Raw genomic sequence first — 23,641 nt, 5'->3', positions numbered from 1 at the left:
CAAATTTGTAACTATTAGAAAGTGTTGACAATGTATAAAATATCAGATACTACTATATGGTGTTAGTGGTGGAAGCAGCAGGATTTGATTAGGGAATAGGAGAAGTCAGAATAATAGGGTAATAGTGGGAGGGCAGTAATGGTGAGTGGAGTGTTTCGTGACCCCTCCCTGCATAGAAATAATTTTAAACTGGATATAGTCACAGAGCAGGAGCAGTTCTCTACATATTAATTATACCAAATGGCTGGATGGTGGAATTTTAAAAACCCGGACTCAGTGTAGCTTAAAAGAAACTCATCATATAGTAATTAATTAATTAACTCAACCAGTATCTGTTGAGAGTTTCTCATATGCCATGCAAGGTACCAGCTATTAATAGATACAAAAAACTCAACCTGTTTGAAAGTTTCCTTATGAAGATTATTTTTGCATAGTGATCTATTTTATAGAATTCTTAGTGTACATTTTAAGGCTGATAAACTAATGATTAACATTTATTGTGTACCTACTGTTTTGAAAGGAAAAACAACTAAATTTGAGAAGGACCAACTAATAGTCCAGGGCTACACAGACAGCAAAAGAGAGACCCAGGTTAGATGTACCTCTGTATTCAAAGACTCTATATTTTATACTCTATCAAATTGACTGTCTCATTAAAAAATTGTGTGAAATCACTAAAACATGCAAAAATAATAAAGCATGTATTTTATACATGATAATCTAAATGTAAGTGAGAAAGTGAAAATGACCGACGTTAGTTGAAAAATTATTAAATTCACAGTAAAATTGTGCATTAGCACTTTATAGGTATTTTAATCTGTAATGTTCCAAAGGTACCATCATGTCTATCTTTGTCTCAATCCTAGTGTCAGAGCTACATTGGAAGATTTTTAGTAAAAAAAAAAAAAAAAAAAAAAAGATTTTTAGGCAAAGTAGAGAATCAAATTTCCTAAGCAAGCCTAATAAGATTAAGTAAAATGATATTATTTCAACTTGTTGAAAAATTGATAGAAAGATACAGGCACAGCTTGCCATACAAATTGGAGAATAATGGCTTGATAGTATTGGGACAACTATTAGTCAAATAAGCACCTGATGACAGAAATAACAGGTTGTCCTTTACAAGCCCCACTCTTTCAGATACTGAACTGAAATCTACACATGAATGTATATTATACAGTGAACTTTATTGAGCAGCTCTTTTCATTTAAACATTTCCATATGAGACAACAAAAGCCCCAAGAGCCAAGGTGATTTTGCTCAAGGTCACATATGCCAGTCAGTGCTAAAACTGGGTTCAAAACAAAATCTTCTGATTCCATTTAGGATTTTTATAGCAATAGCATATACTTTCTCTGTAAAAAAAAAAAAAAAAATATATATATATATATACACACATATATACACATTATATAAAATATATACTTATATTTTATATTATTTATTTGAAAATGAGTATCTCTTGTACATTGAAAATACACTTAGGTGAATATGGTCTCTAGAATAAAGAAGATTATAAATGATTTTTAAGGGTCCCAAAGCATTTGGATCTATTAAAAAGGTTCTTTAACACATGAATACATGATGAATTCATAACCAGAAAATATAGGAGATCTTCAACTTTAAAGATTCACACCACATATTCACTCTCTACACCAGTGATTCTTAACATTTTGGGGACATAGACTCTTTTAGAATTGGATGAAAGCTCTGGAAATTTTTCCAAGAGAAGTATACTTATAGAGAAAATTTAACATATATTATCAGGAGGTTCACGGACTACCCCCACCCCCAGGACCATCCATGAAACCAAAAATGTTAAGAACTCAATCTCAGTTAATGGCAAAATGATTATCTGGCAAAATGAGACTCCTTATTCAAGTAGTTGGAATGATTACTTTTATTAACTTTTATTGATGATACAAAAACAGTAATTGCCTCCTACATGGAACCCTTAGGATTTATGTAAGATATGTGGGCATGGGAGATATATGAGGCATGTCACAAAGAAAGCATATGAGGATTTGAAAAATAATCCCAATAGAACAAATTAATACTAGTTTCTGAATGAAGGTTATTTTAAGAGGAATATTAATGAATTCTTTGATAATCAAGTCTCTTGGGTATTGAGATTTCATTCCCTCTTACAAAAGGGTTTTATGCCTATCTGACTTCTAGCAGCTGTAATGCTTTTAGTTTTCAAGGAGATGAGATTACAGAAGTTTCCAGGTATAAGTACACTCTGTTCCTGACTAGAGTTTGACTCCAACCACTAAATTGGACTGAATCCCATTGAAAATTTAAAATATTTAAAAAAAAAAGAAAATTTAAAATATATTTTACTTCCCCAAAGTAAGGCTATGCCCTGATAGTTACCAAATCACTAGATCCTTCTTTCTTCCTTTCCTTTGGAACCTACTCTGGCCCTGCTTGACCTTCTCAATCTTATAAATATCATGGTAAGAAATAAAATAAGGAGATTTGATGCTAACAAGCAGTATCTTTTGAATCTCAAAGTAAAGAAGCATTTTCTGATCATTGTAGATGTCCAGTGATAAGGTAGCTCTATTGAGAAGTAATGAGCTCTTTGCCGCTAGCCTGCATTCAGTGGAGGCCATTGTACAGGGACCTCAAAAAAGTGGGTGGTTTGTAGGATTTCCTTTCATATCTGAATCTTTGATTCTAGCTCAAGGCCAAGGAGTGTGCAGAGGTCACAGGTCAGAATTAGTAAAGGTTTAAAGGAGTTCAGTAGGGGCGTCTGGGTGGCTCAATAGTTAAGCTTCTGACTCTTGGTTTCAGCTCAGGTCATGATCTCATGGGTTGGAGGATTGAGCCCCACATTGGGCTCCATGCTCAGAAAGGATCTGCTCGAAGATTCTCTCTACCTCTACTCCCATCCCCCCCCCAAATGAATAAATAGTTTTTTAAAAAAAGTAAAGGAATGCAGTATTCTCCATCATCAGACAAAGAATCCAGGTAGAACTAGTTGGGTTGAGTGAAAGGGATAGGTAGACAGTGGTAGTTGTGGTGGTGCCAGCATTGGTGGTAGAAAATGACAATAGTAATATTTTCATTATACTAGGTAGTTTATAAAGCATCTTCACATTTATTGCTTGTTTATAAGTGGAAAGGAACCAGCCTAAGGAATAGCCTCCCAAATAAGGGCACACTTAAATCCATTTTCTCAAGTATGGAAAAGTGAAGAAACTGAAGTCACCAATGAATTCTAACAAGCATACTGTCCTATGTGCTTGAATCAAAGTAGCATTCTGTGTTTCCTGTCATTTGCACAGGGATGACAACCGTGGTTCTTATTTGCTCATCTGGGTTAAGAGTTTCTCGGGTTTACTCTAACTTTCACAAATGTCTTCTATTACATGTATTTTTGCCTTTTGTTTCCTCTGCATTTGACTTCACTTAATATCTGATTTCATCTGCTTCCTGTCTTTGAGAAAGGTCCTGCTGTTAAAAATGTGTTTTGTATGTTTTACAATGTATTTGTGGTTTTTGTCATGTATGTATATGTGTATAAATATAGGTAGAAGTGTCTATATTTCTATCAAAAATATGAGTTTAGAAATATATGGAGAGGTAGGTATAAATATAAATGACAAAGATAGATGCACAGATGCAGATATGGATAACAGATACAGGCATGCTTATAGATTCTGCCATTTTGTCAGATAGGACTGGGGAAAAGAGGGAAAAACAAATGTGTTCCGTTTCTCCTCACATTCCATTACACCACTTTCTCCCATCTCTCCTTTAGTGTTTTCTTTTGTTGGGTGTTGCATTTCTTTTTAAGTGCAGCTTAAATGCAATTTTTGCAGTATGACATGATTTTTCTTTCAGAACAGTTTTATTGTTTTAGTGCCTTAATTATAGAATGTTAATGTGACTTTTTCAAGTTTGCAGTTTTCTTCAGAATTGAAAATACTGTTAAATGAAAGAAATATTAGAAATGTCCATGTTCGAAGTCTTGCCTATCTGCAAGTTTTATTTTAAACAATTCTCTTGTCACTGTTGCCGTGACTACTAAACTTAGGGGTAATTGGTTTAATTTAGAGTCCAGCACAGCTCTTCCTCACACTCTTTCTCTTTAGTACAAATTTAATAGAAACAACTGTAAGGCATTTTAGAAAAAGCATGTTTTAGAAAACATTTTGTCTCTAGGTTTATGTAATCTATAAGCACAAAAAAATAGTAAAAAACAGTTCAAACAAAAGGGATTTGTTTTCTATATATTTCAGGTGAAATATTCTAGCCCTTTTTATTCAATTAAATATGACATGTACAGACACAGTGTTTTCTAATTTATTAGCATGATTAGCACTGATAATAGTGTCGGTTTGCATTAGGAACAATTCCATGAAAACAAGAAAGTCCATGATATTGTAGAATTCTCTCTATTCTGTGGGCAGTGAAAACCTAATTCATGGTAAATTATATAGCCTTGTAAATAGCTTTAGGGATGATTATATAATTTTTCTCCAAATTGGGGCACTTTGGAGAGTGAAAGGGGATGCTATCAATAATTATACCAGTTAAACAGACATAAACTGAAAACCTCCTGGTGAAAATAGGTAGAGTCATACCTTTCAGTTTCACTGCATCAAATTTTATCCACTAGGGGCTTACCATCGCAAGACCACTTGGTAATCAGTGCAAATTAACTCTTTCAAGAAGATAGGAATATATGCTTACTAGGAGCAATCAGAGTACAATCATATTGTGTTCCCTTTTGAATCATGAGAAGATTGAAACAATTCAGTAATAAAACTAAATCATCAAATTATTCACTCGATTCTAGTGGTATTCCTATATTATTGAGTTTTTTTAAAAGATCCTAACTATGAAATGTAGCATAAAGGTAATATATTTCATAAATATATACAGTTTCAGAGAAAAAAATTGATGTCACATATCCACCACGACCTTAAAGAATAGGACAGTTCCACTTTCTTTAAAGTCCCCTGGATTCCTTTCCTTAATTACACATCCCCTACCTCCATGTGACACTGTTCTCTTAAAGTCTGTTTTAATCTTTCCTGTGCTTTGTTTATTTTACCACATGAGCTTTTATCCCTTGGAAATATATATTTAAAAAAAAAATAGTCGTGAAATTTATTTAACTTAAATCATGCTATACTCTTTTTGTTCGACCTTAAGTCTGAGTTCATCTTTGTTGATGCTTTTGTTATTAATACATTCATTCTCACTAATGAATGATATTTGTTTGAATATGCCATACATAGTTTATATGTCCATTCTGTTAGATGGACATTTTTATTTTTTCAAAAATTTTGCCTATTTTGAACAATGTCTTCATGAGTATTACTGCATATGGGTCTTGATTCACGGTTTTCTAAATACACCTCGGGGTGGAATTAGTGAGTCATAATTTTACTACATGATGCCAAAGTGTATTTCAAAGTAGTTGCAACAATTACTGGCACCAACACTGTAATAAAAGCTCCTGTTGCTCTGTGTTCTTGTCAGCGCTTGTATTATCCAACATTTTTATTTTTAATCATTGAATTAAAGGAACAACACTTTTATATTTTCAACCTGAAGTCTGAAATCTTTTCTTTTCATAGGTCTGTTTACCATTTATGTTTCACTTTGGTGAAAGATCCCATATTGTGTTTACCTTTTTATTGGAGGATTATTTAACTTTTTATTGATAATTTTAAAAGAGTATATATTTTTGTCAATAAGAATCCATTTTCTGTTTTCTATGTTGCATCATTTCCTATTTCGTGGCTTATTTTATTTTATTCATTATACCAAATTTTAATGAAGAGAAAATTTTAGTTTGATTCATTAGAACTCTCTTATGGCTAGCATTTTTTTTTTACAACTTTTTAAAGAAAATCCCTAGGTCATATATATATTCTTGTATTTTCTTCTAAAAGCTTTAAAGTTTACATTTCATTACTGAAGTCTTTAACTAGATTACTGTGTGATTGCTTTAAGATAGGAAATTGTTTTCTTCCCTTTTTTCCACATAGAACATAATTATCTTAGGATAATATATTACTAGTTTATACTTTATTCTCTAATGTGCAGAGATTTCATTTCATTCATTGTATTATCTTAAGGATGTGTCAGGTTTCCATAGATTCATGAGTGTAATTCTGAGGGTTTGTTTTTTTCTGCTCCATTTTCCTTTTACCCAGAGTAAAACTACTCTGTTTTAATAGCTAGAACTTTTAAAATCACCTAAGCTACTTTATGGCTCTTTGCTCTTCTGTGTGAATTTTATAATTAGGTTGTCAGGTTTCATGAAAATCCTTTGATTTATTCTTGGAATTATATTGAGTCCACTGATAAATTCAGAGATATTGAATTTCAGTTCTGAATTGATTAGCCAATCACCTCAACTATACTTCTGAGTCAGATCAAGTAATTTTAGTTTTTTTAATTGTCAACTGCACCTACATTTTCATATTTGGTGGCATAAAATTTGTCCTAACATTTTCTTATCAGTTCTTAATTTTGGCAGCATTTGTAGTAGATTATGAGAGTTTTTTCTTGATTAGTCTTGCCAAATACTTGTCAATTTTATTGCTTTTTTAATGACCTTGTTGAGTCTATTTTATCTTTTTCTCAAATTCATTTACTCCTGTTCTTTTATTTTCTTCTCTTGCTTTGCATTCATTGTATTATTCTTTAGCTTATTGGTCAATTGTTTAGCTAATAATTTTATTTTTTCTTTCCAAATTGAGCACTTAGCTATTAATTTCCCACTAAATACTGCTTTAACTACATCCCATAAATTCCAATAAGCTGTATTTTTATTTATTTAGTTAATTTATTTTTAAGTAATTTTTAATTTCTTTAATGATTTCCTTTTTGACCCATGAGTTATTTAGATGTATATGTGGATGTTTCAGTTTATAAATTCCAAGTTTTTGTTAGGCATCCATTTGTTATTGACTTGTAACTTTATTTTTACTGATTATTTGGAATTAATTTATACATTTTATGAACTAAACTATCAATTTTCATAAGTGTCCCATTTGTGGTTGAAAAGAATATGTAGTCTCCATCCAGTTGTTGGGTTCAGCATTTTGTATTCAAATCTCCATTCTTGGGCAGCCCAGGTGGCTCAGCAGTTTAGCGCCGCCTTCAGCCCAGGGCATGATCCTGGAGACCCAGGATTGAGTCCCATGTTAGGCTCCTTGCATGGAGCCTGCTTCTCCCTCTGCCTGTGTCTCTGCCTCTTTCTCTCTGTATCTCTCATGAATAAATAAATAAAATCTTAAAAAAAAGAACTCCATTCTTCTTTACTTCTTGATCTGTTGATTACTAAGTTATGTTTAAGTCTTCACTTTGCTGACAAATTTGATGACATTTATACTTGTAGTTCTGACCAAACAGCAGTTTGAAGTGTGACAGATAAAAGGTATGAACCTTTTATCACTATCTAGTGACCCAGTTTATTTTCAGTAATGCTTTTTACCTTAGATAGATTTTTCTCTAACACTAATACAGCTGAAACCATTTTATTATGTGAGCATTGGCTCGGTATGTCTTTTTTTGCCAATCCTTTACTTTCAATTTTTCCACATCTTTGTGTTTTAGGGGTGACTTTCATAAAAAATAGATATTCTTTTTATACCACTTTAACAACTTCTTCCCCTGGAAAATTTAGTCCATTTGCACAAATTATGATTGCTGATATAGATTCACTTCCCTTTTTCTGCCTATTTATCACATTTTCATTATTTCATTGAGTATATGTTCTTGTTTCTATTTCATATCCTCTTTTAGATTGTGTTAGGTTTAGTTTTTTTTCTATTGATTTGGTTTGGTTTAGCATTGTCTTATTTTGCTTCAATAGCTTGGAAATCATTATATTCTCTATTTTTTTAAATTACAGGTTTAAATGAAATCTAAAATTAATATCTTTACTCTTCTCTCAAACTAAAATACTGTAGAAGGTTTTAACCCTAGCTATTGTTTGAGATTTAATTCTATCTTGTTTTTTGTTTAAACATTGACAAAGTAGACATTATTTTTATTGATTTTCAGGAAAATTATTTTAAAATTTACCCAAAAGCATATTCTCTGCTCACCATTTCTCTGTGCATCTCATACATCCCTCCTAAGTTCCGTCCTTCTGAAGGAGACCTTTCAGAAATTTCTTTAGTGATGATCAGTTGGCAGTAGCTCTCTCGCTAACAGTTCACTTGAAAATGTCTATTTTGGTCTTATTCTGAAAAGATAACTTTTGCTAGAATTATAAGTATAGACTAAGATTTTCCTTCTGTACATAAAAGGTATTATCCCATTGTCTTCTGGCTTGTCATTGTATTATGTATGGGAATATATATAATATAATCTGCCCATCCTCCCCAATTGCTTTTAATGTCTTCTCTTTACTTTTAATATTTTTCAGTTTCACTGAGATGTTTCTAACATATTTTTCTTAGTTGAGATTCATTAAGTGCCTGAATTATGTAATTAGTATATTACATCTCTTCTGGAAATTTTTCAGCTATTATCTCTTTCAAGATTATGGTTTTCACATTTTATCTAATCTTTACTTCTATAAATTGAAAAGGTATGTGATAGGTCTTAACACTTTATCCTCTATTTTTGATAACTTCTCTTTCATATTTTTTATTTCTTTCAATCTATATCTTGAGTGGGTTTCTGAGATATCTCTTCCATTTCACTTTGTCTCTTTTCACTTTGTTTAATCCCAGGGTTCTTGGCCATGAGTAATTTTGCCCACTGAGGGACATTTGGCAATGTCTGGAGGAATTTTTCATTGTCACAACCTGATGATGACTAATAGAATCTCCTGGGTAGATACCAAAAATGCTAATAAACATCTCATAATACATAGAGCACTCTTCATAGAAAAAGAATTATCTGGCCCAAATGGTCAATAGTGCTGAAGTTGGAAAAAAACATGATCTAATCTGTGTTTTAATCCATATATTGAGGGATCCCTGGGTGGCGCAGCGGTTTGGCGCCTGCCTTTGGCCCAGGGCGCGATCCTGGAGACCCGGGTTCGAATCCCACGTCGGGCTCCCGGTGAATGGAGCCTGCTTCTCCCTCTGCCTATGTCTCTGCCTCTCTCTCTCTCTCTGTGACTATCATAAATAAATAAAAATTTAGGGGATCCCTGGGTGGCGCAGCGGTTTGGCGCCTGCCTTTGGCCCAGGGCGCGATCCTGGAGACCCGGGATCGAATCCCACGTCGGGCTCCCGGTGCATGGAGCCTGCTTCTCCCTCTGCCTGTGTCTCTGCCTCTCTCTCTCCCTCTGTGACTATCATGAATAAATAAATAAAATATTTAAAAAAAAATTTAAAAAAATCCATATATTGAGTTTTAAATTTCAAGTGCTACTTTTTATCTGTAGAAGTTTTATTTGATTCTTGTTTTAAAAGTGCTTGGTCAACCTTGATAACTTAATTTTTCATCATACTTTCAATACCCACATTAATCTTTAAATGTATTTGATTCACAACAGTGCCAATAATTGCTGTCTTTGTGGGTTTCATTCTATACTTTTTTGTTTCTTCTCTTACTCATGGTGGATTTTTTTAAATGTATTTTTTATGTGAACTTAAATTCTTGGAATATTGTCTGTGGGAATTCTTTAAGACCTATGCTAAAAGCAGTGTTAATTAGTGTACCAGTAATATCATCATCATCTGTGAGCATGTTTGAAATGCAAATTTTCAGACCGTCAACAGATACACTGAATCAGAATCTCTGGAGTGGGATCATAAAAACACTATTTTTTTATTCTGTATTGCCAAGTGACTTTAATGCACACTCAAGTTTGAAGATTTGAGAAGTACTGATTCAAAGTATTCCTCCAGAGAGGATTTCCATTTCTTTTCTCAGGCATCTGGAAACATCACCAACCTAAAACCATTTTTAAACTCTTTTGGGGGAGGAGGTAAAGGAACATGGAAGTAGTACCATTCTAAACTTATACAGGAATGTGGTATTTTGACTAGGAGTTCTCATAAAAGAATTTTTTTTCCTGTTTTAAACAGCCAAGCCTAGTCAGGCAAGCCTATTTCGGTGAGGTAGATCTTTTTCTTACTCATCCACTAAAGGTGACTCTCACCTGGCATTTTGGCGTATGAATTAACCTCCCACTGTACTTGGGCCCAGACATTTAACTCACTGCCCATTGAAAACCCAGGGTCTAGCCTCTTCATAATCGGTAGAAACACTCAGGGTAATTATTCCTATGCTAGCTGGCACCTGTCTCTCTTCCCCACCCAGAATTACAAGTGCTTGTCATTTCTACTCTTCAATGGTCTCTTATCTTGTGTTAGAAACAAAAGCAAAAGCAAAGTGAAGAAATTGAGGGAATATTTTATCCAATATTTTAGATGTCTAAACCATAGGAAGTTCATCTTTAAACCTAATCCATCATATTGTCAGAAACAGAAGACTTTGTTTTTTATAATACTTACCCAAAATATTAGTGTGATCTGAGTAACTATTAAAATGGCGAGCCATCTAGACCATGTACTAAAAAATAATGCCTGCCTCTAGTCTGACAACTGAATGATTTCAGTTATCCACAGCTACTGTGGAAATGAGCAGGGGCAGAGGCAGCCTGTCAGTTACTTAATGATCTCAGTCAGGCAGAGAATTCAATACAAACTAAGTAATAAATACTCACAAACACATACCCTCCAGCAAACGAGCTTCCAATGCACACTAGGACCCACAATAACTGCCTATTCCCATTGGTCTTAAATAAGTAGGTATCCTGCACCAGCAAGAGCTTTAAATTTTTTTCTAAGGCAATAAAAATATTATGTAATTCCCCAGGGACCAACATAAAATATTCAGTCTTTTAAAACAGTTCCTGTCCAGTGTTTTATGTGAGTTTTCAGAATCAGGGCTTCTTCTCACATAATAAGTTTAGATATAGTCCTTCAGGGAAAGGAATGTATTGCAATTATAACCTTCAATTAACCATCGTATCTTGGTAACAATATTTTCTAAGTCCCCAGGCAAAATAAAGCACGGCTGTTTGAATTAGTGTTCCAATTCTCTCCTTCACTTTCATAAAGGAAACATTCAATATACATAATGATCTTATAAAATTCAGGAAAAAGTGACAAAGGAAGTCAAGGAAAAGTAGGCAACACTTGAAGTTTTCTCGTTGAAGAATGTTAGAGAAATCTGTGCTGTGTAATGACATTCTTATGACATGTAACTTTAACTGAACAGCTCTGTAGTCATTGTAGAGAACACCTTATGTAAGAGTAAACCATGTGAAATTGTTAGTATTCAACTATTTTTGACCTTCAAATCTACAAATTCCATAGGATTTAACCTAATATTTTAGGCCAATCTAGTCTTCCCAGTTAAAATTGTTTCTGGATTGTCTGAAACTATGAAGTTATGCCATAATTGAATTGAAGCCACTCCATGGTATTATGGAACATAAAAAGGTGATCTAGCAGACATGCAAATAAGAACTTTAAATATGTCTACTTATCTTTCAGGACTACCAGTAAAAATTCTCTGTGGTATACCAGTGGTATCAAGTTTTGTTTAGATGTTCGCCTTTGACTATGCCCTGATACTCTGTGGTTCTTTTCATCCATGCAGCGTTCTTCTGATTCATTTTTCTCCATTTGTGCTGTTTTTCTCTGTGATGTGAATCCATCCTTATCCATTCTGTCATGTCTCCATTTTTTGCTGTTTCTTCAGATTGCGCTGAGCTATAAGAGGTAAGCTCCATCAAAAGAGGAAAAATGGACTCTTCTTTGTGTCCAGGAAGAATCTGTTTTCCAAGGTATTCTATAACCCTGCCCCTAAAAGTCAATACTTTATAAACTACACTTTGAAAGGAATTTTTAAGGGAAATAATTCCCCTTAGCCACATCCACACTAGACTGCTTCGAATGTTCTTTCATACACAGTGTGAAGTCAGTACTTCTTGCTAGGTATCTTCTATCAGGATCATAGTAGAGTCCGTAGCTTTGTAGAGTCCTCAACAACTCCCTCATTGTCTGTACAGTAAAATAGACACTACAATACCCCCAGAAAGTGCTATGATTCAGTGCCATCTTGATGATGGGTTTCAAGCCTGTTTTCATCTACCAGATTCATAAAGATTATAAGGGAAATATTTGAGTTATTCTATGTCTCATTCCTCAATGTAGAGAGTGACCTTTCCAAAAGTTACCTGGTTTTAGAATTTACATGGATCAAATTCATCAGATAATAACCAACCCTCCCTTTAAGATTGTGCTGCCTAGTTAATGGGAATTATTTTCATATTGATCTCAATTGCATTTCTAAACTTTAGGATTTCCTAGGGCTGATAACTACTAATATCTGAGTTTTATTATAACTTGTGTTTGAAAGAAAATCAAAATTTCTTCTCATTCAAAATCCCCTGAGCTTCCTAAGCAAATAAAACTTTTTTTTCCCCTGAAAAAGGCAAGCCAGTCTACATAGAAAAACTCACAAAGCATGATTTAGATTTTTCACTCCTCTATCATTAATCTTCTCAGTGTCATCTAAAGTTAAAGGCAATAAAAAGATCCTCTGTCCCATACATTTGAGTAGGTTGAGTTTCACCCTTGGTAATCCTGTAGGAGCCAGGGTCTGTGACATAATGCTGCCTCGGCAGTAATTCTGTCTCCTTGCCATTAAGCAATGAATCCCATTGCCTTATATTGAGAATGTGTCAAAATCTGATGGGCTAAGAATACGCATCACTCACCTTGCCTCCAGACTGCCACACATTTTTAGAGACAGATGTTCAAGCCTTTTCCAGACACAGATTAGCATACCTGAGATGGTTAATAAAATAAATATTTAATACAAGAAAAGAGTGTAGATATTTAATCTATTTGTTATGTACTGCAATATTGATAGGTTTGATGCAGAAAGTCATTTGACCCTGTGCAATCTCAAGTCTTTCTGTTCCTTTGACTCACTACCAAATCTTAGCACCAATGCAGTGGATGATAGATTCTCATCATTAGTGTCCATTTTTTATTAATGACAGGTTCTCACCATTAGTGCTCATCTTGTATTCTGTATTTTCACATAGATTAACTTAGTATGTAGTAGCAATACATCATGTGCTTTGTGAAATCAAGTTCCTACATAAATATATTTCTTATTGGAATTCTTGATGGCTTCTTTTAAGCTGTGGACAATGAGAATGCCTAAAGGGCTTACTTGAATCATTCCGTGTGCTTGAGATGCTGTGGTACTCAAAGTATGAATTCACCAACTCTCTCTAAGGGGAAACAGATTAAGGAGAGCTTCTGAGAGGAGGTAACTAAGCTTATTCTTTAAAATAGGGATTTTAAACAGCTCCACAAGTCATGGAAAAGGGGTTTAACAGCTCCACAAGTCATGGAAACAACATATGAAAAGGAATGAGGTGTTATATTTGGGGGACTGTAACCAGTTTGATGTAGTTAGATCATGAAGTATTACTAGAGGAATAGAAAGACAGATGAACCAGATAACAAAGATTGGGTGTCTTTATTCATGTTATTGTTGAGGTGGATGGAACCTATAATAAATTTTAAATAGGAAATGATGTGATCATATATTTGTGTTTTAGAGAATAACATCACATGACATCAATGCCCCATTTTTAAACTTTCTACATGCCTTCTAGAAATCATCTTTTACCAAGATTTATATGTGTATAAATTAAGACTATGCAGGTACAGAAGAAGAACTAGCATAGATTTGGGCATTCGAAAGATCTGGTATTGAATCCTATGGTCACCTCTTTCCAGCTGTATGGTGGTAGAAAAGTTATACTGCATTTTTAAAAACATTGAAATAAGGATGTCATTTCTAGACTAGAGGTTTGTTATTATAATTAAGAATTATGACTCATAAAAACTAATTTGCCATGTAATTGATACTCTTTATATATTATCCGCTTTTCTAACATTGTGGATGAAAGCATTGTTAAGAATATTATTGTTTGAAATGACAGAAAGTATTTCAATTTGAAAACTTTGTGGTTATTAGGTTATTAATCAACTTATGATTCTTAGGTAACTCTGAGGTGATGGCTAATATTGTGAAACGTTCTTTTAAAATTGGCACAAGTTAAATAACACATTAATTATTGATCTGTGTGATTTTTGTGACCTGTTGACCTTCTAGGGAAACTTCATGCTCCTCCCTCCATTTGTTTGTTTGTTTGTTTATTTATTTATTTAGCTTGTAAAGATTTCAGTCAGTAGCTGATACCAGTTTCTGGGTAGCAACTAAAAGTTGTTTTTTCTTTTCTTTTTTTTTTTTTCAAACACATCTTGACATGACAAGATGGAACCATATTTTTATTTTCTGAAGAAATGCTCTGTTTTTCATTTATCAATTAAATAATTTCCTTTTTGTCAGACATCTTCAATTGAAACCATGCCTATTTAAGCAGAATTTGATCTGTTATTCATCACAAAGTCAGGAGAAAAAAGACCAACTCAACAAAATCTAATAAACACTTCCTTTTCTTATTAGCCAAAATGTATAGAAACGACAGAAACAGTACTTCTTTGGAGCATGTGGATGGTCATAGATAACAGATTATTGTTGGAACAAAATCACTGTTGCCTCCCTTGATTAACATAAGACTGTTCTAGAAATTGAATATTGGTTTGCTACAGGTTAAAATTTTAGGTTTAACAAAAGCTTCATATTGAAAAATTCCTTTGAAAATTATCTCGCTCTCCCATTCAAATCCCAGCTGCCTCTTAACTATGCAAAGATAGAGTCATGAAATTACTTGAGATTCTTCAAAAGGGGAAAACTAAACACAGAAATCACTTAAAATGTCTCATTCTTCAATATCCAAATTTGCCTTCAAGGATCCATTTACCAGAATCCCCACCACCATTAACCATGATAATACAACCCTGGGAAATATGGCTAACCTAAATCAAGATATGGAGACTAAAATAAAAGTATGTAGTAATTCCCTTTAAGGTGAGTCTATTGCTCATTAATCCCACATCATTCTTTCCTTAACAACCACTCTCAGGAAGCTCCTGTGGTAGCCAGAGCAGCTCTATTCCTGGAATGTGCCCGGTTTGTTCACCGCTGTAACCGTGGCAACTGGCCAGAGTGGATGAAAGGGCATCACGTGAATATCACCAAGAAAGGTCTTTCCAGGGGCCGCTCTCCCATCGTGGGCAACAAACGGAACCAGAAACTGCAGTGGAACGCTGCCAAGCTCTTCTACCAATGGGGAGACGTGAGCTTTTGATTTTCTTATATAAAAATTGGGGAGCTGGAATGAAGGGAAGAAGTTCTGTGTTTATGTTTTGTTTGTTTGTTTGTTTGAGAGACAATTAAGTATCTGTTACGTACCAGGCAATGAACAAAACATGTTAGGGGAAAGTAAACTTTAATTCATTTAATCATTCTAGTAAGTCTATAAAGTTAGACATTATCTCCTCTGTCTGTTTCCTTGGTCCTCTGCCTTCTTCACCCCCCCCATAAATGTAGACATTCCCAGAATTTATTATCATTTTTTTCCTGCATAACCTCCTGCAGGGATACATTTATCCCTGTGTTTTCAACTGTAACCTGTATGCCAGTGGCACAGACATCTCTATTTGTAGCACTCCGTTCAGATCCCAGGCCAGCATTGCCAACTACTCCGGAGGCATTTGCTTAATACCCTGAAACACAATCTAACCAAAATAAAACTTTTCTTCCCATATAAATATACCCTCATGTGCAAACCTTCCCGAACTTTCTATTCTTGTAAATGGTACCACCATTATCTAAGATGACAGCCTTTGAACATGTTCCAACCTTCCTTCCCTTATTGATTCCACCTCTTCCACGTACCAAGGTCCTGTTAGGTCACATCTTCATTCCTTCTCATCTCGATGACTAAGATATTTTCCTATTTGGTCTTCTTCCCACAGTTTCTCCTCATCTGACCCATCCTACACACTGTCAATAAAATGATCTCCATATGGCAGGGCCCATCTAAAAGCAGAACATTCATACTTATCTCCGGGCTTCCAGATTTGCCCCCTCTAATTCATTCTCCAAGCTGCTCTCACAATGATTAGGCTAAAATGCAAATCAGATGGTGTTTCTTACCCACTTATAATGCTTCAGTGGCTCTCTTTTTCCCTTGGGATAAAACCCAAATTGCTTAATCTGGCATCACTGCTCTCTCTTGGTGTTCAAACCATACCAGGATTATGGATGATGAAATCAAATGGATTAATATATCTAAAAGAACATTGATCTCAATCCTTTGCATCTAAGAAGTGTTCAATAATAATAAAAAATTATTACATTAATTTTTGGAAGCAGGATACATGGTTTGTGCATTTCTATGTTGTTAGCACAAAGTCTGTCAAATGAGTAAGGGTTCTCCCTCACTCACACATTACTTCTCATCGTGCTTCCTTAGAAAACAAAAGGAGTTTGGCTTTACGGGATGTAGAGTCTAGTCCCAGTCTACCTTCCCAGCCTTCCTGCACATGATTTCCTCTCACAAAATTGTACTTCAGCCAACTGGCTTACTTGTTAGTCTCTGAACACATCAGTGCACCTCCTTGATAGATCTTTTGGAACTTTCCATCTCCTCCTCTTCCCTATTAGCCAAAACACTAATTCTTCAAAATCGACGGCAAAGAGACATTATATGATTCTCTGAACTGAATTTAATCTGTCCATCTTCCAAATTATTTAAAGTCTCTTTCAGCATTTAATGTGTTATTTTGGTGTGTTGTTGCCTCCCCAGGAGACTGTAAGCTCCTTGAGGGGAAGAGCAAAAAACAGATACCCTGTGTTTGAATCCCTGACCACAGCTTGCTGAACCACCTTGAACTAGTTTTTCAACCTCTGTAGGCTTCCCAGTTGACAAACAATGATCCTTCTAGATGAAGGTTTATAATCTACTAGGACACATGAAGCAAAGATACTGACATACTGTAACCATTTATTCAACTCTATATTTTATTTAATACCTAACAGATGACCTCATTTAATAAATATTTAATGAATGAAAAAAGGAACAAACCTATCCCCAAGGCATTTTTCTAGCCATGGAAGAGACATGGAGTTCTAAATAATTGTGTAGACATTTAGTATTGCCTCAGAGAAGTCCCATTTTCTGAGCAACCCTTTAAGTTTATGAACTGTGGATTTAACTTAAATTGCTTAGTGTCAGCATCCTGGAATGATTGATGCAGATTTTTTTCTCCTCACTATTAAGTTTGTTGGCTCCATTCCAGACTCATAATTGCATGTCTCCTTCTTTAGAGAAGATCTCCAGAACAGTAGCATCAGGACAATGCTTTGGGTTGAGGTGGTTGTCTTTGTTTTTAGTTTTTGTTTCATTTGCTTGACACTTCTCAAGCTAATGACTAAGCTTTTAGGAAGTTGTGATACCTTTTTTATACTGCTTTCTTTCTCATTGACAGAATTTTTGTTATTTGTCACATAATTCCAGAGTTTAAAGAGACCTTTTTGCTTCCAGATAGCCAAGACATTCAAACAACTTGTGTTTTTATCTGAAGATATATCCTTGTCAGTTTCCAGTAGAGAGTCTAATTGCTTGCATGCCCAGAATCCAGCAACTTCTCCAAATATTTGAAAAAAAAATACTAATTCTATAGTAACCAAGCTGCCAAACTCCAAGTTCAGTACTAATTTTAGCTTTTGACTCTCCTTCCTAAGCACGTATCTCTTCTTGTATCGAACACAGTATGTAATCGGAATGTAAAAAGGATTAGATAGAGGTGGTGTATTTTTTCTCTTTGTGGAAAATTCCTTTTGGCAAATCAGACAGTAGTGCATGATGAATCAGAAGAACAGATAACAAGTATTGATTCTATGTTGGTGTTCAGTATTCTACCAAAATTTTATTCAGTATTTCTTACTAGTTCATGGATTATCATATAGTGAGGGAACAAAGTCTATTAAAAAAGCCATTAACTGTGTACATAATGGCAGATATAAATAAAATCGCTATACAAAAATCCATGCCAGCCTCCAAACTCATTAGCATGGCAGTGACATTCTCATAAAATAGCATAATCAGAAGCATTTTGAAGAACCATGGATTCTTATTTTTTTTTAACTACAACAGATTCCTCCTGCACATTCCTTTATAAGAGACCTATAAAATAAATGACTTTCAATTAAGTGGAAGTATTTTCAGAAAAAAAATTTTGTATGAGAACACAAAGGTATTGTTCCAGTTTCTACAAGTCTTTAAATGACCTTAGAGATAGCGTCTATGGCATCCACCTCTGGGTTTCCACATACGGAAATGTGGTAACAACACCATGGCATATAGAGAAGGCTTATGCTATATGTTTCAGTATCAGTCTCTTGGTTTAATGTGCCTAGTTGATTATACATCCCTTCCCATTAATGGTTGCTTATGACCTCTGTAATGTGAGAGCCTATTTTGGAGTCTGACATACCTTGTGCTATTTCACTCTTTTTCTCCCCCTGGTAGGCGATTGGCGTCCGGTTGAATGAGCTGTGCCATGGGGAAAGTGAGAGCCCCGCCAACCTGCTGGGTCTCATTTATGATGAGGAGACCAAGAGGAGACTGAGAAAGGAGGATGAGGAGGAAGACTTTTTAGATGACAGTAAGGAGACTCCCTTTACTACAAGAACCCCTGCTTGTAAGAATCTCTGCTTTAGGAGCACTTAATATTTCTCTTTCCTCTTTCATATTCTTACCACCTTCCCATGTCTCCCCACTGCGCCTTTTCCCCCCTTCCCTATGCATGGATGTAACGCATGTGCATAAAGCCACACACAGAGAGAGGACAAGAATCAGAAAGAGAAGACTATAGACAGAGACAAGGAGTGGCAGGCAATATGGAACATCCATTGGTTTGTAGTCTGTCTCTTACTATTATACAAAGATTAGTATTAGGCCTCTCTGAGAAAATATAGTTGTGGAAAGTTACTGACACAGAAGAAGTTTAATCAGGTTTTACATTTTGTTATTTCTCTTGGAGATTAAAAAAAAATTAGACCAAATAGAATTGAACATGAAATGCTTCCCAGATCATTAAAGAAGTAGATTACTTAATTACTGTATTTAACATGAATTTGAAATATTAAATAATTTAGATGATTAGACTGTGAATGTCTGCTGTATACTGTACTTGTTAAAATCAAAGTGAGTCCTACCATAGAAGAGTAGAGACAAAGAGATTCCTGTGCATTCCTCTTCAATACCATTTTGTGCATATGTGTGTTCTATACCATATAAGCTTGTTGTGTATGTCTACCACTGCCTTTTATGTACTGCAAAATTCCTAAATGGTTATGGAATTAATAACATTACCTCAGAGACTCAGTGAGGCATCTTCCTCTTGACTTTCCCTAGTGGTTTGAGATTGAAACTCCCTACTTATGTTATAGACTGTCCTTAGTTAAGTCAGACCAAGCCTATTTCATCTTTCCAGTCATGAAATGTAAAAGGATGGCTAGGGTATAACATTGTGTGTAATTAAATAATAATTTAAAAAAACATATTGCCTTCTTTTCCACTTTTATGCTCAGGAAATTTTTTTTTTTGGCAATTTTTTTCATCTTTTTGCCCTTCACAGCCTTTATCACATCAGAGCCAATTTTTTTGACTTAGCTGTTGACAAAACACCAAATTCTGACACGGGTCTTTCAGCCCACCAGTGAACCAACAATCTTGGTCCCTAAAGATTCCCTCAAGTTCATAGTCTAAACTATCCTCTGAAAAGTAGCATGGAGACTGGAATTGGGTCTGATCCTTAGGACCACTTGAGGACTACCACAGAACCTAGTGAATGCCTATAGAAGCTATACCCAAACTGCCCTGGGTCATTTTAACAGGATATTTCAGATGATAGTTATGAGAGAGCCTGAACTAAGACCAAGTACATTGTTTACAGGATTGACAAGAAGAATCTGGAGGGTAACCTCAACATATCCAGAAGTTTATACTGAATATTTAGTGTTTGATTGTTTTTTAAAAACTATTGCACATCCACACAATTTCTAGAGTTACGCAGTCTATCCATTAAGACTGGATTGTCTGGTTTAGTTCCACTTTCTTGTCAGTACATAGCTCATTTTGCATTTCAAAGGTAATTATGGCTCAAGTACCAGTCTAGAAATTTTTAGAGGAGTTTGTCTCTTCAGTTCTTAATAAGAGGCAGTGTCCCCACCCACATATTATCTCTGGGGAAAAAAAGCAATGGTTTTCATGAGGGAGTGATAATCAGATATCCTCAGAAAGAACATAATTTCTACCCACTCTCAGTATAAGCCATGATCTAGATAGATAGATATAGATATAGATATAGATAGTTATGTAGATCTCCTATTCAATTAAGGAAGCCTAACATACAGGAAATATTTTTAGGAATGTTGATATGTAATGATATTTGTGATTGCTTGATGCCTTGATTCAAAATAGATAACTATTTTCTTTCTCTTATGAGAGGCGGAACTCGACATTGCTTTGGTCTTCTTTTCTGAACGCTGATAGGTAATCAGTATATTTCTGCAAGATTAGTGCTGACATGTAACTGAGAACTAATCCCAAGAATTTTAAAAGTCTCTATGGTATCACCTTAACATTAGCTGCCTTTAGAGCAAAAGCCATTACTGGGTCTAAGATAGAGGCAACGTTTTACTCATCCAAGACTGCTGTACTTCTGAGCAAAAAAGAATATTTGCATAATTCTAGTGTAACTGTGCTTTAATATGATAGTGTATGATATGTGCCTTGTCTATGTTGCAGAAACACATCTGGGCTAGACTGGAAGCAAAATCATTGCCCTCAAGATAGTTCATTTTATGAGAGGTATCTGGGAAGACTTTTATAGTGCCAAAACTAGTTCACCACCCTGTACATAGTCGAAATCTGATTAAATTAGCAATGTGAAAATCTTGCAAGACTGCTTTCCATTTGTTTTTGTTAAAAGGCTTCCTAGCTTAGTAGGCTGTGTTTTGTTACTCTATGAGCCGTAAGGAAAGTTATCTAGTTCTTACTGATAGATATTTTAATACTAAGGAACTCACTGTAGAATTACAAAGTGGAGGACAAGAGAGGTATATGGTTATGCACAGATTATGCTAAAGGGAATACAAATTGAACATGAATAGGCAACATTCTCATATATAATTTCATTTTGGACATGTTCAGGTAACATTCTCATATGCAATTTGATTTTACACATGTGTGGCTTTGTCCATCAAACCGTGCCTCTCTGTATTTTTTATTGGTTTGTTTATTTATGAAGGAACTCTTTCACTCCATAGGTACTGTGAACCCCTCTAAATGTGGCTGCCCCTTTGCCTTGAAGATGGCCGCATGCCAGCTTCTTCTAGAGATTACCACCTTCCTGCGAGAAACCTTTTCTTGCCTGCCCAGACCACGCACTGAGCCTCTGGTGGTAAGTAAGGCCTGGGTGTTAATAATCAGGCTACTCAGAGAAGTCAGACATGTGGCTAGGTTTTGGGTTTCTGCAATTTCCTCAAATGCCCAATGGCCAAATGTATCATGTAATTTAAAAAACTCAACCAGGGGATTTTTATATTATAAAATCTCCTTTTTTTCTATTACAAAAAGTAATAACTCTGAAGTTGACCTTGAAATCACTGAAGATAGCACCACTGGGTAAAACACTGGATTGATCATTGTCAGTTATGTTAGGAAAGTCTCCGAACCTTTGGGCCAAGAAGAGGCCACAAAACAACTGAAGCATTTGTTTGAGGTCTTAGGGATTGCAATCTGGGAGACACAGAGTCCGTGGAAATGGAAAGTGTGCTCCAAACTGGAATTGTGAGCAGGCGTATAAAGGTGAAAACCACAAGGTCATATAACTTATTTTAAAAGAATTATGATTGGTGCTTGCAGAGTTTAAACTACTACAGGATTGGATATTTAGCTAACAGGTGTTACATTATCTCTATTTTGATCCAGTAGAAGGAGGTGTTCTAGGAAGCAGTGGAGATGCAGTCGACAAGTGGCAATTGACAAAAGTAAAAGCTCCATGGTGTCTAGAACTGAAACGGGAGACTTACATAGGTCCTAATTCCTTAATATTCTTTGGTCTCTATTTTGAGTGACTCTCTTAGCAATGCTTACTTCGTTTCGAATCTTCTTTCACAAGCCTTTGGTTCCTTTACTGTGCTATGAGGAGTTTTATGGGCAGCATTTTTTAGAAATTACTGACAGAATTTTTTGTCATAAAAATTTAACAGCTCATAAATCCATATAGAAATGTGTTTCCAATGAGTTTTCTCATTTAAGTTATGGGCAGAAAGACTTGCTTACGTATTTAGCATATAAACATCTCTAACTATGTATTGTTATTCCTGCAGTACTTCTTATAGATAGGCAGAAGAAGACCACACATGGGCGCGCACACACATGTGCACACACATGTATACTCCTGCACCATCTAGGTCTGATTTGTTTAGCAGAGTATACCAGCATTCTGCAAGGGCCAGGCGTCTTCACAAAATGTGTGGGATGGGCACCCCTTGGTGCCGATTTTCCTACACTTGATCTTAGCCAAAAGGCTGAGAAGTGATGGAGCTGATTTTCCTTGGCCCATAGTCCTCTATTAGGCACCAAGTTTCCAATGGTTCTTTCATTACAGGCACCATCCTGCCAGAGCTGAGAAACCAGACATTTTTTTTTCTTTACACAAGACTTATACTACTCTACCAGAAAAATTGTTACACAATTTATGCGCTTCTATTTTAGCCAGTTTTCCAGTCCACCAGCTCTCCTACTTTTTTAACCAGACTCAAAATGAACAAGCCCATACTGGGGTAGGGGTGGGGGGTGAGCATACAAAAGAATTGGTGCTGTTATCCTTGAACACTGCCTCTACCTCTGGTTTTCCAACATCTGGAAGACCTATTCCCTCACACTCTAAAATGTAAGATGGACATTTTCAAGTTGGAAACATTTGCAGGTAAAATGCATGTTTTCAAGAGAAACATACCAGTGTTTGGGCTACATTATTTGCTGTCGGACAGGCAAGTTCCTCCTGCTGCCCTTACTATATTTCCTATTAACTTGGGCCTTTAATTTTCTGAGTGTCAGCTTTACTATTATATTGAGGTTACTCTATAAAACAAATCCAGGCCAACACATGTGTTTAAAGTCAAGTGGGATGACATCTCTGATCTGTAAGGCCTCTTCTAGTGCTATTTTGTCAGCATTCTAATTATCCTGAAGCCTTCATAAAACCATGGTGGTACATCTACTTTTCATTTTTCAGATTTTTACTGGTTACCCTTTTGATCCACTGTGATTTAAAAAAAAAAAGCCTTAAAGTTTGACTAATTTATTTTTGTTTTCCTTTTCAATTCCATAAAGCTATAGGTTAATATCCATTATTATGGAAAATTTTATTTTTTAAAAAAATCAGTCAAAACTTCAAAAAATTACTGTAGAACCAACTGGCAGACTAGTGGAAAATGGCAAGAAGTTAAGCTAAAACAGAGCCTTCAGTCATTCAGTCAAGGAGAGGAAAGAGTTCACAGCTACATCACCTTAAATAGGGCCTCAGAGAGCCTTCATTCACTACACTGGAATTTTCATTGTCCAGTGTAGATATGCATTATGTTGTGATGTGACCTTTATAAAATAAATGGTAAGAAGCTTTTT

General features: G+C 35.2%; 1 protein-coding gene and 1 long non-coding RNA gene across 15 annotated transcripts in view; one reads left to right on the top strand and one right to left on the bottom strand.

The window, feature by feature from the left end:
- Positions 1-23,641, top strand: part of UNC80 (unc-80 homolog, NALCN channel complex subunit) — a 215,899-nt gene that overhangs the window by 81,385 nt on the left and 110,873 nt on the right. For 9 of the 14 annotated variants that reach the window (XM_072813429.1, XM_072813425.1, XM_072813423.1 and 6 more), the window contains exons 23-25: positions 15,020-15,232; positions 18,473-18,644; positions 21,277-21,410. In XM_072813429.1, coding sequence (XP_072669530.1) covers positions 15,020-15,232; positions 18,473-18,644; positions 21,277-21,410 — 519 coding nt within the window. The remainder of the gene's footprint in view (positions 1-15,019; positions 15,233-18,472; positions 18,645-21,276; positions 21,411-23,641) is intronic. The other 5 variants (XM_072813432.1, XM_072813428.1, XM_072813427.1 and 2 more) reach the window with 1 other exon arrangement.
- On the bottom strand, positions 1,167-12,799 carry LOC140625563 (uncharacterized). Its single transcript, XR_012024916.1, has 2 exons — positions 12,728-12,799; positions 1,167-1,355 (listed from the first exon to the last, which is right to left on the bottom strand). It is a non-coding gene; the product is annotated as an uncharacterized lncRNA (long non-coding RNA).

Source organism: Canis lupus, chromosome 36 (assembly GCF_048164855.1).
Source record: "Canis lupus baileyi chromosome 36, mCanLup2.hap1, whole genome shotgun sequence".
Taxonomy (NCBI): Eukaryota; Metazoa; Chordata; class Mammalia; order Carnivora; family Canidae; genus Canis; species Canis lupus.
The sequence above is the reverse complement of the archived record's forward strand: the minus strand, read 5'-3'. Positions and strand labels throughout refer to the sequence as shown.